Raw genomic sequence first — 16,352 nt, forward strand, 5'->3', positions numbered from 1 at the left:
ATTACCCCTTTATTTCACCTTATTTGCAAGAAACCCATTATATGTGGACTAGGTTGGAAGGGCAATTTTGTCCTGTCGGTTTTGGCTAAATTTTGGGGTTGCCGTGTAGGGTTGCATTTGCTGCCCTTCATTGATGGTTTCGGGGAATTGAGGCTCTGACAGAGAGCGGAAGAAACAGAGAGAGAGAGAGAGAGAGATGCCGAGAGCGGAAGAAACAGAGAGAGAGAGAGAGAGAGAAAGAGAGAGAGATGCCGATGGGAAGACAGCGCAGGGGAGAGGTATGGATGATGGATTTCAAAACTGGGAAAGTGGGTTTTGTCTTCTCGGTTTTGACTGAATTCGAGGGTTGTTGTGTACAGTTTCATTTGCTGTCCTTGAATGAGGGTTTCGGGGGGATGGAGACTCTGACAGAGAGCGGAAGAAAGAGAGAGAGAGAGAGAGATGACGATGGAAAGAGAGCGAAGGGGAGAGGTATGAGTCATGGATTTCAGAAGTGGGAGAGTGGGGATGGTCAGAGAAAACCATACGGGTTATCCGGATCTACCGCTGCATGCCTAGATTTCGAAAGATAAGTGCTTTTTAAATTTTTTTTTTTTTTCTATCAGCTTAGAAAGATAAGTGATTTTGAAAAATAAGTGGATTATTTTCGAATTTTTTAGTGTGTAAGGTCAGATTTTGGGGGAATCATCAGAGATATTAATTTCCCTTATTAGTTTGCTTTTCTCTCATTTTGCACATTCATCTCTCTGTCTGCCTGTTTGTTCTCTGTCTTAAGGTCGGTTCTTTTTTTTTTTTTTTTTTTTTGGGTTTTTTGTATGGCTTTTTTTTTTCTTTTTGTTTTCCAGGTTATAGATCTAATGCTCCTTTGTATACCAATCTTCGTTTTGTTTTTCTTGGAAAATTGTTTTTATCTGATTGTGGATTCGTGGGTTTTAATTTCTATGGTTTGTTGCAGGTTGCAAAGCAAGAGGTTCTCACCTCAAGATTCAGTTTAAGGTACTGTTATTATTATTTTTAGTTCTTAGAATTTAATGTTTCGAACTAATATGATGATTTGGTTGTGAAATGTGGGATTTGTGTTCGGCTTCTGTTGCGTATGTGATTTGCTTTAGTTTGGTTTTTGATTGGATAATATTTTGATTTGCTTTAAGAGTTCTGATCTTCCACTATAATTGTGATTTGATTTATGAACTGATATTCACACATTTGAAACTGATGTGCAGACCATCATGAGGATCACCACACCCATGATCATGTTCATGATCCTGATGTTTCTTCTGTCAGCATAGTTTGTGAAAGGAACTTAGAACTTGAAAAGGTAGGATCTATGTTTTGTCGTATTTTGCAATATATTTGATAATTTCTTTTGTGTCTTCCATGTGGACCCGTTGCCTTTGAATGAGACAAGTACACATTTGAGGGCCAGTTGCATCCAGAGTCTTTGTCCAGGCATGTATGAAAGAAAACCTGACAAAGACTACTGATTTCGTTTTTATTTTTTTAGGCTAACATATGGCTTGGTACACTGTTGTTGAAACGAAGTGAGGACATATATCGTATGAAAGGTCTTCTATCAGTTCAAGGAATGAAAAAGAGATTTGTCTTCCAGGTGAGAAACTTGCTGCTAATGGACATTGACATCTTTTTTATGTTAATGGATTTTTGGATCGTGTCTTTACTTTCTGATAGAGAAGTTTGATTTTAGCTTATTTGTTTCTACGGATTAATGCATTCAAAATATTATTTTGTATGATTTTTTACATACGTTTGTGGATGAAGGGTTTAGGTGCTCTAAAAATGCCCACCCTTATTTTTTTTACACCAAGTGTATATGGCAACCCAGGCATTCCAACTTGCTCAGGTACTTCAATCTTTTCAGTTTTCGGTAATTTTTGCCCCTGTTTGGTTGCTGGGAAGGAGAGGGAAAATAAGGGAAATCATCAAAGTTGATACATATCATTTGTTTTTAGTCACATTGATTTTTATTGTGAGAAATTATGTGATTATTTTTTTATAATTACCTGTGGAATTGAATAGTATTAGCTAAAGCTCTCCCACTGCTCAGTTGTATCTATATTAAGAAATTGCTGAGTAGATGGACTACAAAACTCAAATTCCCTCCTTCTGTATATTTGCAGTTGCTTTTCCGTGTAAATCTTCTCTTGCAAAGAAATTCAAAGGCCTCTAATTGTATTCATGGACTATAACTGTAATTATACAATGTACATTATTATTTAAATATAAAAAGGTATAATTTATATATAGTCAATTTAGACTCATTAAAATATACAATCTTTAAATACAAAAGTAAATTTGAAAGAAGTTGAAGTAATATATGAATGCTATGTGATTTATTATGTTCAAAATTGAAATTGGAATCATGATGTTCTTTGATATGAATGAAGTGTGGTGTTCTCCTTCAAAAAGTTGAAATTAGGTCTCTCCATCCCCTTAATTTCATTTTCTATTAGCAAAGAACTGGGATACCAATGTACTTATGTGTATTGTTTCAATTTCTATGTTTGCTAATCTTTTCCCAGGGAAATACTTCATTTAAGGAAAAGCCTGAAATAATGTTGTCAAGTGCTATACTGAAGCTATCAGATTGAACATGATGTGTGCAACTTAGACTGCAACCATGCAATTGCTTACTTGGAGGTAATAGTCATTCTATTGCATGCATATCTTTAGAATCTTTGTTTTTTATAACTATTGGTGAAAGCACTGCAGACCAAATCATGTTATATATGCTTATTGTAAACAGTTATGTTTGTAAATTTGAAGCCCAAATTAACATAATTTTCTCCCCTGTTTGACCATGCATTTATGAATGTTGGATTAAAATATGTTTATTTTTGGGAAGAAATGAGACGGTTGGTTTGAGTTTTAGAAGCCTTTGTTTTTCTGCCTTTTATGGCAATGAAAAAAAAGGGGGAAAACATTGGTCTTAATTGTAATTTCCAATTCTTTACGCTGTTAGTAGTTAAAATTAGGGGAATGGCTATTAATATAATTTTTGGTGTATTTCAAGTTTCTAATTCACAAACTGAGTGAAGGTCACAATAAGCATTAGTCACTACGAGAGTGTTGGACTATCCTCATTTTGGAACCAGGTTTAAGAGGCCCCTGACAATGACATTGAAACGGGTATATAACCCTCTTCTTTTTGTCTTTTAGTCTTTCGCTTACTCGAGCATATGCTGTCATTTAAAATTAGTGGTCTGGTTAATGTACCTGTAGTATCAGTAGTTCCTCTCTTTTTAATGGAGTGATTCCCTTTCTTGGGCATGTAAAATCTTGGTGTCTTTAAATATACACATCACATGACTTTTAACACAAGTCTTGCTTCTATCATTTGATGTTACAGTGGGTAAGCTCTGAATTTAATGAATTGTTCAACTTTGAATTTAATGAATTGTGGTGTTTTATCTTCTGAATTTCTAACCTATTAATATTGGAAGACCTAAAAGATTATTCCAATGTATTGTTTCTGGATTTATTCAAATTAGTAGTGAAATGATGCTATTTATAAATTTTAATTTTTTTTTCTATGATTTACATGTTGATGCAGATTTATTCTCTACGATTCTCTGGTTAGGGTAAGCATTTTGGTGAGCTTTGATTTTGTGAGGGTAAGCTCTTAATCTTTCCTCTATCGTTTTGTAGTTCATCCTATTGTTTTAATTTAGAACTATTTTAATGCTTTTATGTTTGTTGTTCCGTGCTGGGAAATTGGAAAGCTCTGGAAACAATATAGTTCTTGAGCTAATGTGAAGATTTTGGGTTGAACATTGTGCTGTGAAGATATTGGGTTTAATATTTGATTCCGTTTTTCATTTTGCACTTACAAAAACAGAGGATTGTGGTTAATTATTGTGATGTGAAGCTTCTATTTGATGTCGACTTAATGAGTAGCGATGTAAATTAAACTACATATTTTATGGATCAATTCACATATCTCTTGCTTTTTCTTTCATTTGGAGATAATTGTGTAAATGTGTGGTTTTGTGAGCGTTACTCATATAAAACATGCGTTCTCTAAATTGTTACATTTAAGAATGCGATTATATCGCTGTAGCATTTTCAGTTAAATTTTCTATGAATATTATTCATGATTTGAAAACCCGCAGCAAAGCGCGGGCAGTCCTGCTAGTTATCTATTCTAAAACTGAGGAGCAATTGACTGTTCATTGGGCCACAGTCAATTGTTTGCCTCTTGATTTCATCTTATTTACAAAAAAACCATGAGAATTGGGCTGGGTTTGAAGGATATTATTTGAACTGATAAGGGTGATTTTGTCCGGAGGGTTTTGGACGAATTACCCCTTCATTTCACCTTATTTGCAAGAAACCCATTATATGTGGACTAGGTTGGAAGGGCAATTTTGTCCTCTCGGTTTTGAGTGAATTAAGGGGTTGCCGTGTAAGGGTTGCATTTGCTGTCCTTCACTGATAGTTTCGGGGAAATGAAGCTCTCACAGAGAGCGGAAGAAACGGAGAGACAGAGAGAGAGAGAGAGAGAGAGATGCCGAGGGGAAGACAGCGCAGGGGAGAGGCATGGCTGATGGATTTCAGATGTGGGAAAGTGGGTTTCATTTGCTGTCCTTCAATGAGGGTTTCGGGGGGATGGAGACTCTGACAGAGAGCGGAAGAAAGAAAGAGAGAGAGAGAGAGAGAGAGAGAGATGACGATGGAAAGAGAGCGAAGGGGAAAGGTATGAGTCATGGATTTCAGAAGTGGGGATACGGATTATCCGGATCTACCGCTGCATGCCTGGATTTCGAAAGATAAGTGCTTTTAAAATTTTTTTTTTTTTCTATCAGCTTAGATCTGCCTTTTTGTTGTGGATTATTTTCGAATTTTTTAGTGTGTTAGGTCAGATTTTGGGGGAATCATCAGAGATATTTATTTCCCTTATTAGTTTTCTTTTCTCTCATTTTGCACATTGATCTCTCTGTCTGCCTGTTTGTTCTCTGTCTTAAGGTCCGTAATTTTTTTTTTTTTTTTTTGGGGTTTTTTGTATGGCTTTTTTTTTTTCTTTTTGTTTTCCAGGTTATAGATCTAATGCTCTTTTGTATACCAATCTTGGTTTAGTTTTCTTTTCTCTCATTTTGCACATTCATCTCTCTGTCTGCGTGTTTGTTCTCTGTGTATGCAGTTAAATGACGATGTTGTATTTCATATGCAAGAAATGATTTCATCAAGTATGTTGTATCTACTGTATATGCAAAAGAGATTGCTAGCTAATCTTATTCTTATTAACTCTTCCCTTTTACCTTTCGATTTCTGTTACGATGCAGGCTATTGAATTTGGAGAAAGTTTGCATGCAAACTCTATTTTGCATAATGTTCTTCAGTGAGCCTTTGAAGTTTGCCTTGGAAGTGTCTTTATATTCTCATTCACTTTGTTTTATTGTTAGGAAATTCTGGGTGGAAAGAATAATACTCAATCAAAATTACATTTGATCTACAAGTGGTTGGACTGACATTTTTCTTATACAATGAAGGCGTGAAATATGTGGACAATTACAATTTTTGTTTTCATGTCAAACCAACTTGCTTCACATATATTATGCCATTGTTGACATGTATTCTTCCGTTGTTTTCAACAGTGCTTTTATGTTGCACCAGGAAAATTCTATTTGAGGATGGGAACCACCTGTATCGGTTCTTGGATGATGATCCAATTGTATCTCATTCATGGTTTGGACAGTTATCAGAATAGGAAGGGATAACTGAATTGATTTCATGGATTAAAGTAGGTTGGGTTAATTATGCTTTAGCAGATGCTTTCTTTGACTTAATGTCAATTAATTGACATTTATCATAGGCTCGATGTGCAAGAATCTTCTTTTTATTTTTTCAATTGATGCTTTAGCAGTTTCTATTATCTACTTTTTGGGGTATAAATCATGTCTATAATTTCAAAATACATGTTCTTCATGACAATCTATGGTATTTATAAAATAATTCAGGTTAGAGTAATTTTTTTTTCCTTTCCCTTCACTGCACTGCAGTCCCGGTGAAAAGCACTTGCAGACTTGCAGAGGCACTATGCACGTAAGTAAAACATTTTACTGTCATGTCTTTCTTGGTTAGTGATTTTGGTATAGCTGATGAATGTGAATGTCAATTGTGTGGTTTGTGTTCCTGGGTTTATGCTTAGTGCAATGTATTTTCTATATGTACAATTTTCTCCTTCAGTTTCTACTATTTTTCATTTTTTTGAGTTATGTATACCATCGATGTTGTTATTGTAGCTTGAGAAGCAGAGCGATATGTAGTGCCAACCTGAGTCACAGTTGAAGTTTATTACAGAGGCCTGACTACAGGTACACCACAAATGACGACACTTTTCTACCAAGAGTCTATTGCTTTTTCTTATTAAATTTTCTTTATTTTCAAATAGTTGAATATGGGCGAGTACTAACATGGACATATGCTAATTGATATTATTTGCCGGAGCATGAACATGCCAAGTTCTGAGTACTTGCAAGGTATGTCATTTGCTCAAGCTTGAAGAGAGACAATGCATCGTGTTGCTTTGTCCTAATTAATTTGTGTTTCTGCAGGTGAAGTTGAGTCTGGGTTGGAACGGCTTCATCAATGTGCAGAAAATGAGATCCAAGTTTACCTCAATGATAAGGAATTTCAATGAGTTTCGCACAAAACTTGCTGGATAGACCAGGTTATGTTCTACTAAAGATATTACGCTACTTTTCTGATTGGATAAGTTGACTCGGGTTACAGTGATATAGCTTTTCAGTTTATTAATGCTAACATGTTAGTTTTGCTAAGTGGGAATGCCATAATATAAATTTTATAGAAATGATGAATGGGCCAATCTGAAGTAACAAATTTCAGCTGATGAATGAACTCTTATATGACTGCCACTGCATATACTCATCTTTTATTTTGTTGGGTTTTATTTTTTTATTTTTATTTTTTTTTTGGTAAAATGCAATGTTGGTTTCGCGAAGAACTGACCTCTATCTTATCTATAGCTCTATACGCATGTAGTTTTTCTCTTTTTTGGTCTCGAGTATTTGGTTGATTTTATTTAACAATCTTTTGGAATATAGAGAATTTTTGCACCAATGTCTTATTTCTGGATTTCCTGATGATTTAGCATTGAGATGTTGGGCAAAGGTGTCTCATGGGAACCACAGATTACTCGAAACTATCTCAAAGAAGTGGAGAGATTTCTTATTAGCTCAGACCATGCCAACTATGAAGCTATAGAAAAATGGTGCGGAAATTGGCTGTTTGTTATTGACGAGATATAATCCAATAGCTAATAAGTATGCTCCTATATTCGACACTTAAAATATGTCTAGAACTGATGTTACTATTACAGTATTACTACTTTCATTTTTACCGAAGAAAAGGTTTTTCATTCTTTATTTCTTGCTATATTATCTTGGGTTGTGCAAACTATTCATTTGTAGGGGATCCCTTCATATATGTTAGTGAATTCTTGCTAAGATTTGTGCAAACTGTTTTTGTTATGTCGAAGTTGAAACCTTTTTTTAGGGTTGTAAATAGATTTCATATGTATGTAAATAGTATATGTACACATTATAACTTTCTACATATTTTATACAATTTTAAAACCCGCAGCATCGCGCGGGCACTTTTGCTAGTGAGGACCTAAGTATAACTTTTTTTAATCTTAATGATGTTGTAGCATTTCATCACTTAAATAGGGAACAACTTTTGTATTCCACTTTTTAATTTTGTCCGTTGATCCTCTAACGAATCACTAGTAAAAATAAATTATTTCTCATTATTTTTCGAATAAAATTTTGGGTGTAATGAGAAATGATTAAGACTTAAACCCTAAGTAATGGATAATACATTTTTATTTTTCTCTCTTTTGCTTGACCAAGATCATCTTCAACAAGTGGATGACGCCTTACTACAATGGCAAAATGCAATAAGATTTTTGCACTCTGATGTGGGTTCAAGTCCACCGATCCTCCTCCCTCTAATATTTAACAATTTAATCCACTAACATTATCATTTGTCAAAAAAAAAAAAATCATCTTCAACAAGACAATCTCCAAAAGTGAAAATTCTACAATGCACTGATGTATATGACGCATCACATGATTGAAGAGAAACTTACATGAAATGAGCTCACCGCCACCGTGACATCTCAATCTAATAATGCATTGTCATGTCTTATGTGATAGTGAACTTGTTTCATATATATGTTCTTTACTTGGTTTTGACATCGAAATCTAGCCGTTTAAATACCATGTGCAAAAAACCATTCCATGCAATGCCATACAAATTGAAAATGGAGAAAAAATGAAATGAAAATGAGGTGGAACATAGAAAAAATGGTAGCACTATCCATATACCTCTTGTCTTTCACACATCTCTCAATTCTCGTCCATTTGATCGATTAAATTAAAAATAATTCAATGACAAAATATATGGGAAATCAAAAAATGTCTTTGAATGGCATCACCCAAAAAAAAGGGTCTCTCTATTTCTTCTGCTCACCCACATTCCGCCTTGTTTGCCGTCCTTTGGTTTTACTTCGACCTCCCTTCTAGGAAACATAATTAAATGATAAAACAGAAAATAAAAGGTTTCCTATTTGAACTAGAATTTGGAATTCTCAGGGATTGTTGGACAACTGAAATAATCCTCAGCCTGCAAAGTCTTGTTTGGCAAACTGCCTGAGACTTTGAACTACTTGTGGAACCCGGAAAGGATTTTATGAGGATGGATGAAATAGGTTTTGAATTATTACCTATTTTGCGCACTTTTGACTTGGTTGAGGGATGATTGCCCATTGCTCGCGTGTAGGAATCTCGGTGTGCCTTGAGGGTAATTTTCTTCATTTACCCAAAAATCCACGTGTCGCCTTGTGATTATTTTTTGCTCCACAGACATGTTTGAGATATGGGTAAGAATCAGTGCTTAAGAGGAGGATGTGATGTATGAGTACCCTGATACAGATTATTGGTGTATATTTTGCGCATTCGGAGCCAGAATTCGAGCCGCTGTTGGGGAGAAAGATAAAACATGTTGAAATTTGAGTAAGTATCATACAATCCCAAAGGTCATAAAACTGGTTTGTAGTTTAGCTATGGATAATCATATGCATATTTTCCCCAACGAATTGGTAATGGATAATCAAACCTACCAATGGTGGTGTGGGATGCCAATCAACAAAACTTATGCTGTCAAAAAAGCAAATCTCATAGCAAAGTAGGAAAGCGACAAGGAGTGTACCTTGAACCTAGCTCACTTTGAATCATGCCTCATTTTTTTTTCATACTCTTATTTTGTATCTTTAAAATTTATCCCTTCATCATATTCTCAGCACAATAAAGGGGGAAAAAAAAACAAAAGGTTTCTATTATCCTCCTAAATCTAATCTAATGTGCCTCTAATTCTTACGATTGTGGAAATAGTTAGTAGATTGGATTGAAAAGTTTTCTAATTTCACTAGCTTATTAGGTGAAAACTATATTAAGTGTCTAGAGAATTAGGAAGGTATGATTGTATATTTTTGTCGTATGCCTCAGTTTGCATTGAGACGACTCTATCTTTGTTAAGAGTATAAATCTCACATTAAAAAAATGAGAGACACTGCATGTGTTTATAAAGAGTTGGGTTATTCATCATATTGCCAATTGGTTTTATGGTGGAATCTCAACTTTCTTTGCTCTATTAGAGTAGGTTAGTTTACGTGTCAAATCTCAAAAGCTAACTACACAGGTTTCACGCCACCCAATTTAGATAGTTTTACTCACTTGCACTTTTGTCTTCACGAATGAACGATTGATATTTAGCTAACTAATTATTATTTTTTTTCACTTGTTGAGATTTAACTAAATGAACGTGTGAACGGGCGAGATTTAATTTGTGAAAAGAAAATTTGCAGGCAAGAATTTCCAAATTGAAGTTTAGGGTAAAAATAATTCGTGTAATAAAATTAGCAATTAAAATTTAAACCATATATATATATATATTAAATTGATACCATATGGATTACAACAAGCCTACAAAAGAAAAGAGATGATCATAAACATGACTTGATCATATTCCCCCACTAAATTATCATTAGGATTGTACGTATTTCAAAACAAAACTACATATATAAAATTTTATTGTATTATTATTATACAACCATATTAGAATAGCACAACTCTCTGGTTTTTATTCCATTAAGCACACAGTTCAGACGATTAAAGAGATGCCTTCGTCTCTATAGGAATTTTGTCTGTGACTTCTAGTATCATCTCAAACGCATTTTTCAAGCATGACTTGAACTTTTGAGGATCAATAAAGCCCTTCTGAGTTCCAAAGGAAATCCTCAAGTCTCCCATATAACTGACTATTGTTATGATAATGTCCTGCAAAACCATTGAAATCTCGAAACATTTAATAAGATGCGTTAACTTACTGAGAGGAGCACACTGCTCTAACTAACTTGACATGAATTAATTATATATGCTCAAAATCGGACACATCAATGTACTATAAATATATACTTAACGACATACCTGAGGTATACCTAAAACCATAAAGTATACACCCTTGATTGGATGATCAGCCAAAGCTGCTTTCTCGACAGGCCCTATCATATTTGATATCATGAGGCTCGACTTCATCAGTCTGTTGTGCATGTATCTTGATGCTGCCTGCAACATCAATACCATTTCAAGGAGGATTACTTTAATTATACTATATATATGGTTGATATTGTTTGCAACATCGACCATAAATACAATATGTCTACGCATATTATAACACGTGAATTAATGAAACCATATAACAACATGGGCCGTCCTCGTACTGAAAGTGTATTGAGAGATGATTACCCACCTCATGGCCTCTAAGCTTGCTCACAATTTCAAATAGCTTGTTATAGAAAGAAACGGAAAAAGAACTCCTCTTCCTCTTAATACGTTTTTGTGCTTCGAAGACGAAGTCCAGCGGGTTCAAGATTTCAGTTAACTTGGGCATGGAAATCGGCATGAAAGCAATTCGGTTCCCCCACGGCATCTCAGAATTGGGTCCGATCATCCGCTTCACCGGCTTGTAATCACCATGAGTGATCCTAGTATTGACCAACACCAGCGCTCGGCAGCTTGCTGCGCTGCTTGATTTTTGGTTATTATTAATCATCTCTTGCATGTACAGTCTAGTAGCAAAGAGCACTATTCCACATATCACATCATTTATCGTCTGCCACAACAAGAAAAGAAAAAATTTCGATCACACAAAATGATATATATGAACAAAAAAATATAGCGACCTAGCTAATTATAATCATATATAGTATCTTACCACGTTGAGCTTGTTCTTGATTAGTTTGATTTCATCAAGGGAGAATATCAAGCTTGATATATCCATTGGCAGAAACTCAACTCCAGAATTCCCAGATCTTATCGGTGTTCGATCATCTTCAACGAAAGCGTTCCAACCCAAATCCTTCACGGCATAAAAAGCTGAGGCCAAATTCTGAGACACCCACCTCAAAGCACTCTTATAATAATCGTCACGTCCCTTTCTCTCGGAACCTTGGCGCGACGGAAAAGTTAGAGGGCGAGAAGGATCGTCAGCTCTTTGCAGACAAGAAAGAAGAGCACTCATGAAGGAGTAGCCATCGCCAAGTGCATGGTGAAGCTTGAATATTAGGTTACCAGCGGCAGTGGAAGTTGGATATTTGACTATGTGAACTTCCCACAGTGGTTTGTCTTCTGGGTATTTTTCCAGTACTACTTTTGATATGTAGTCACCGAGATAAAGGTCGTAAGGCTCAGGTGACAATACTCCAGAGGGAAAAATAGGGACGTGAACATGATCCGTGAGCTTGACCTCAACCTTCTTCCATTGTTTCTCTCCGTCGACGTCAACCTGCGGAGGATTTTTCAAATTTAATATTAAATTAATTTCCTAATTATAATCATTACCATGATAGGAAAAAGCGTTTTCTAACGTTCAAAAGCAATTATAACAATTTTTTGCAAAAAGAACTTCAAAGCACTTAAATTTTTAATAAAAGTTCGACCGTACATTTCTAATAAAAGCATTTATACATATGTTAGAAGTGTCTTTTAGATAAGCATTTACAAATAGATCTTTAATTCAATTTGACTAATTATTTAGGGTAAAGACTCTAAGTCTCTATCTTGAGTTTCTACTCATACGTCTCGAGTTCAAAAAGTGTGTCTTCTCTCTTTGTTAACAAGTATAAAGTTAAAAGAAAAAAAAAATTTGATAATTGAAATGTTTATGACTAACTTTCAACATCTCAAATAAAAGCATATGAACAAAATTGAGAGAGAGAGAGAGAGAGAGAGAGAGAGAGAGAGAGAGAGAGTACCATGATGGAGCAGAAGCGTGGGTTGATGTGGAGGAAGACATCCTGAAGGAATGACATGATCCTTGATTCATCGATTGGAACCTCAGATTCTAAAACACCAAGAACTGACATGGATAACACCGAGGTGTTGAGGCATTGGCCAGTAGGACTCACCGGCTCATTGTAATAATCTCCATCATCAACCTTAATAAACTCCATCTTTTTTCTCTCTCTGTCCACTTTAACAACAAATTGTAGTGGTTTAGTTCATTTGGGGTTGCTGCATGCATCTTAATTTATAGGCCATCTCTTACGCAAGAATGTGAGTAAAATGGTCATTTGATTCAATTATGAAAAACGACAATATTGAGGGAACCATTGTTAGTCTAGTCGCTTCATAACCCTCTAAGAAATTAAGAACGCGAAATAGTAGGTGGTCAATGTTTAAAATGTTTTAATTACTAAAAATTTGCTATGCATTTTTATCCTTGCTCAGACACGTTGCCTAGGCGATGAGAAAGACTTATATGGAATAGATACATTGTTACGACACGTGGTGTTTTGTGCAATACAAGAACAAGCTATAATTTTTTTTTAACATTATTATATTGATCACGAGGAGAATGACTTGTATAACACAGGTACACGTGAAGTTTTGTACTAACAATATAAGGATGTGTGTTTATTTTTTTTTTTCATACTTATATGTTATTAGCACGAGACGTCACCATAACAATCAACCAGTGCCATATATAAGTCTTCCCTTAGGCGAGACGACCCACTAACTAATTAATATATGGGACAACCTGTTTGCAATATATGGGACAACCTTTTTGCTCCATGATTCAAACTCAAATATAGTTCCCATATACCTTACGATCATTAATGTATTCAGGCAAGCGAAATTTTCAAGTAAAAGCATTGGCTCCTTAAGGACTGAGGAAGTACTACTCTCCTCAAGACACGTCATAGCCAATTCATATAACTCTATGTTTGTAATCAAAACCGTTTATATTATAGTTCACTATGTAAAGATTATCTTTACAAAAAATTAAAAAAATATGTGATCATTTGGACATCGAACTGTATAAGAACAAATGATTTGCATTAGTAAAAATATTATGAACCTTCTATCTATTTACTATTATGAATGACTAAATGACAATAATTTTAATTGATTTTTTACAGAACTGATCTGTACATAGTGACTTATAATATGAACGGTTTTTATAATAAACACGAAGTTCTGCAACTTGGTCACAAACAGTGGCAGAGCTAGAATTTACGTGAAGATATGCCTCATATAAATGTTAAAAAATAAAATAAATAGTTACAAGAGAGTAGAAGTCGTGAGGTAAATAAATATTTTAGGCGCTAAATGTTTTTTTTCTTTTCTTTTTCATGTTGAATTAACCTTCCAATATTAAGTCGATATAGAGAGTAATTCAAGATTCAAGAGGATCAAGAGAAATTAACCTTTCAATATCAACTCAATGAAAAATGGTAGGGAGATCATATTTATATACTATATTTGGAGATTACATAATGCGGCGGATGATGATTGGATTCCTTCTTTAAATAATTAAAGAAGGACTTGTATGGAATGGATACATTGTTATGTGGGGGTCTGTGCAATATAAGAAAATGTGTTAGGTTTTTTTTTTTTTTTTTTTCCCACACTATACTAACCAAGTGAGGAAAAGGACTTGTATGTTACAAGTACTCACGTGGCGTCATGTACCAATAATACAAGAGCATATGAGTTTTTTTTCACATATTTTTATGTTATTGCATGCATAGAATGCCATGGTAACAACGAACCAATGCTATAAACAAGTCAACCATTGCCATATATATACAAGTCTCCTCTTAGGCGAGGAGACCCCCTAACTAAATAATATATGGGACAGCCCGTTTGGTCCATGATTCAAACTCGAATATAGTTCACGTAGTAAAACCTTACGATCATTAATGTTTTTAGGCAAGCAAAATTATCAAGAAAATGACTTGGCTGCTTAAGGATTGAGGAAGAACTCCTCAGGATACTTTGTAGCCAATTCATAAAACTTCATGCTTGTAATCGAAATCATTTATAGTATAAATCACTATGTAAATATTATCTTTCCAAAAAATTGAAAAAATATGAGATATTTTGGTCATCGAACGGTATAAAAATAAATGATCAGTATCAATAAAGGTATTATGAACCGTTCATCTATTTACTATTGTTGAATGACTAAACGATATAATTTTAATTGATTTTTTACAGAACTAATCTTTACATAGTGACTATAATATGAATGGTTCCGATAATAAACACGAAGTTCCACAAATCGATCACAAACAGTAGTGGAGTCAGAATTTTACGTGACGATATGCCTCACATAAATGTTAAAAAAAATAAAATAAATAGATAGCGTTTACAAGAGAGTATAATACATGCTTGGAGTTGTGAGCTAATTAAATTTTGAGGTGCTAATTTTTTTTTATATGTTGAAATTAACCTTCCAATATCAAGTCAATATAGAGAGTAATTAATAAAAAAATTAAAGAAGATTAAGAGAAATTGACTCTCCAATATCAAGTCAAAGAAAAATGCTAGGGAGACCTTGTTTTTAGATCATATTTTGGAGACTACGTGATGCGGCGGTTGATGATTGGATTCCTTATTTAATGATTAAAGAAGTAGTCCAAACATTAACTGTCACATTATGTGATATCAAAACATAGTTCAAGTAGTATCACCCCAACACAATATAGAATATTTAAGAAAATTTCAACGGAAAAAAAATGAGAAGAATGGATTGGAAAGTTGGAGAACGACATATATGAAATTTTAAAATTAGTAAAAAGTTATAGAAAACGGAGAGATTTACAAACCTTAATTAATATTGTTGTGGGTTGGTTTGGAGGACAAAATATATGAAATTTTCAAAAAGAGGAGGAAAAGCTCAAAGTGTATATTCTTTGGTTGGACAATGTGAAAGAATATTTTTTTTTCTACGAAACTAAACCAGAATTTAGATTTAATTTTAAGAGTTATTGATTTGCTTCCTACTTTTGTGGGCAGGAACAAGAAACAAACCTTTTCGTTCATCAAAGAAAGAGTTATTAAACGACCTAGTGGATGGGAGGGAAAGTTACTAGTGCGGGAAGAGAACTTCTCATCAAGGCGGTTGCTCAAAATCTTCCTGCTTATGCAATGAACGGTTTCTTATTGCCGAAGACTTTTTGCGATTACCCGAATACCCTAAAAATACACTGGTGGTCAAGGGAGAAATTATGTAAACCTAAGAGGAGGGGAGGTATGTGTTCAGAGATTTGTATGCTTTAATTTGGCAGTCTTGGTTAAACAAGGGTGGTGTTTAATCCACCAACCAGATTCCTTGGGTGCTAAATTGTTTAAACCTATACACAATCCCACGTCATCTTTTCGGGATGCAACCAACCCATTCTATAGCTCCTATGGTTGGATTAGTATTCTGAAGGCGCGTGAGGTGCTTAAGGGAGGTTCTAAGTGGAATGTGGACAATGAAGAGGCTATACAAGTGTGGCATAATCGGTCGCTTCCACCGCCGAATACATTTGAAGTGTTATCAGTGGCACCAGTACTCCCTCGCGAACATATGAAGGTTCAAGAACTTCTTGATCTGGTAAGCAAATCTTGGCGGCTCAAGGTGATATCAGATTTATTTTCGAAGGAAGAGGTGAAACTTGTTAGAAATTTAATATTAGAATATTAGCTATTATTAATATTTAAATATTAAATATTTTAAGTGAATGAAAATTAAAGTGGAAAAACTTAGTCGGTCTTGATTGCCAATTTGGGTAGTCTACGCAACGGTTTGATTTAATTTTGTGTTGTCATGAAAGTTGTTATGGGATGGATTAGACCGGTTACTCTTGTTTGAATTTAAAATAAGAGTATAACTGTCTATCTAAAAGGACACACGAGTTAAACTAAAGGCATGATACATGTGATGTATCATTCGTTCCCCTTTGTTTGAACCACTTGAATACA

The 16,352-nt window shown here is 34.6% G+C and overlaps 1 protein-coding gene and 2 long non-coding RNA genes across 12 annotated transcripts; 2 read left to right on the plus strand and 1 right to left on the minus strand.

The window, feature by feature from the left end:
- Positions 1 to 4,497, plus strand: LOC103928698. 8 transcript variants are annotated; one of them, XR_007254311.1, is made up of 7 exons: positions 1 to 996; positions 1,224 to 1,318; positions 1,505 to 1,609; positions 1,780 to 1,861; positions 2,541 to 3,147; positions 3,572 to 3,632; positions 3,741 to 3,932. It is a non-coding gene; the product is annotated as an uncharacterized LOC103928698 (long non-coding RNA). The 8 variants fall into 8 exon arrangements; XR_007254308.1 differs by having other exon boundaries at positions 29 to 996; positions 2,541 to 2,658; XR_007254312.1 differs by lacking the exons at positions 1,780 to 1,861; positions 3,741 to 3,932 and adding an exon at positions 4,131 to 4,497.
- A 101-nt stretch (positions 4,498 to 4,598) lies between these two features.
- Positions 4,599 to 7,403, plus strand: LOC125472378. Of its 3 annotated transcripts, none has more exons than XR_007254317.1 (5): positions 4,599 to 6,060; positions 6,261 to 6,332; positions 6,410 to 6,497; positions 6,573 to 6,688; positions 7,130 to 7,403. It is a non-coding gene; the product is annotated as an uncharacterized LOC125472378 (long non-coding RNA). The 3 variants fall into 3 exon arrangements; XR_007254318.1 differs by having other exon boundaries at positions 4,599 to 5,758; positions 6,018 to 6,060; positions 6,573 to 7,403; XR_007254316.1 differs by having other exon boundaries at positions 6,573 to 7,403.
- Positions 7,404 to 10,028: 2,625 nt separating this feature from the next.
- Positions 10,029 to 12,733, minus strand: LOC103927676 (wax ester synthase/diacylglycerol acyltransferase 11). The gene is made up of 5 exons (XM_009336618.3): positions 12,353 to 12,733; positions 11,314 to 11,883; positions 10,849 to 11,211; positions 10,527 to 10,664; positions 10,029 to 10,376 (listed from the first exon to the last, which is right to left on the minus strand). The coding sequence occupies exons 1-5, from the start codon at positions 12,548 to 12,550 to the stop codon at positions 10,209 to 10,211; spliced, it is 1,437 nt and encodes a 478-aa protein (XP_009334893.2). The 5' UTR covers positions 12,551 to 12,733; the 3' UTR covers positions 10,029 to 10,208.
- Positions 12,734 to 16,352: the final 3,619 nt, after the last annotated feature.

Source organism: the organism of the source record quoted next, unplaced genomic scaffold (assembly GCF_019419815.1).
Source record: "Pyrus x bretschneideri cultivar Hongxiangsu unplaced genomic scaffold, Pyrus_bretschneideri_v1 Contig7, whole genome shotgun sequence".
In the NCBI taxonomy this organism is placed as follows: Eukaryota; Viridiplantae; Streptophyta; class Magnoliopsida; order Rosales; family Rosaceae; genus Pyrus; species Pyrus x bretschneideri.

Coding starts and splice junctions, on each gene's coding strand:
- LOC103927676 (XM_009336618.3), bottom strand. CDS start 12,550: ATGGAGTTTATTAAGGTTGATGATGGAGATTATTACAATGAGCCGGTG. Junction 11,212..11,313: donor TCAAGAACAAGCTCAACGTG/GTAAGATACTAT, acceptor TTGTTGTGGCAG/ACGATAAATGATGTGATATG. Junction 10,665..10,848: donor GCAAGCTTAGAGGCCATGAG/GTGGGTAATCAT, acceptor TTGATGTTGCAG/GCAGCATCAAGATACATGCA.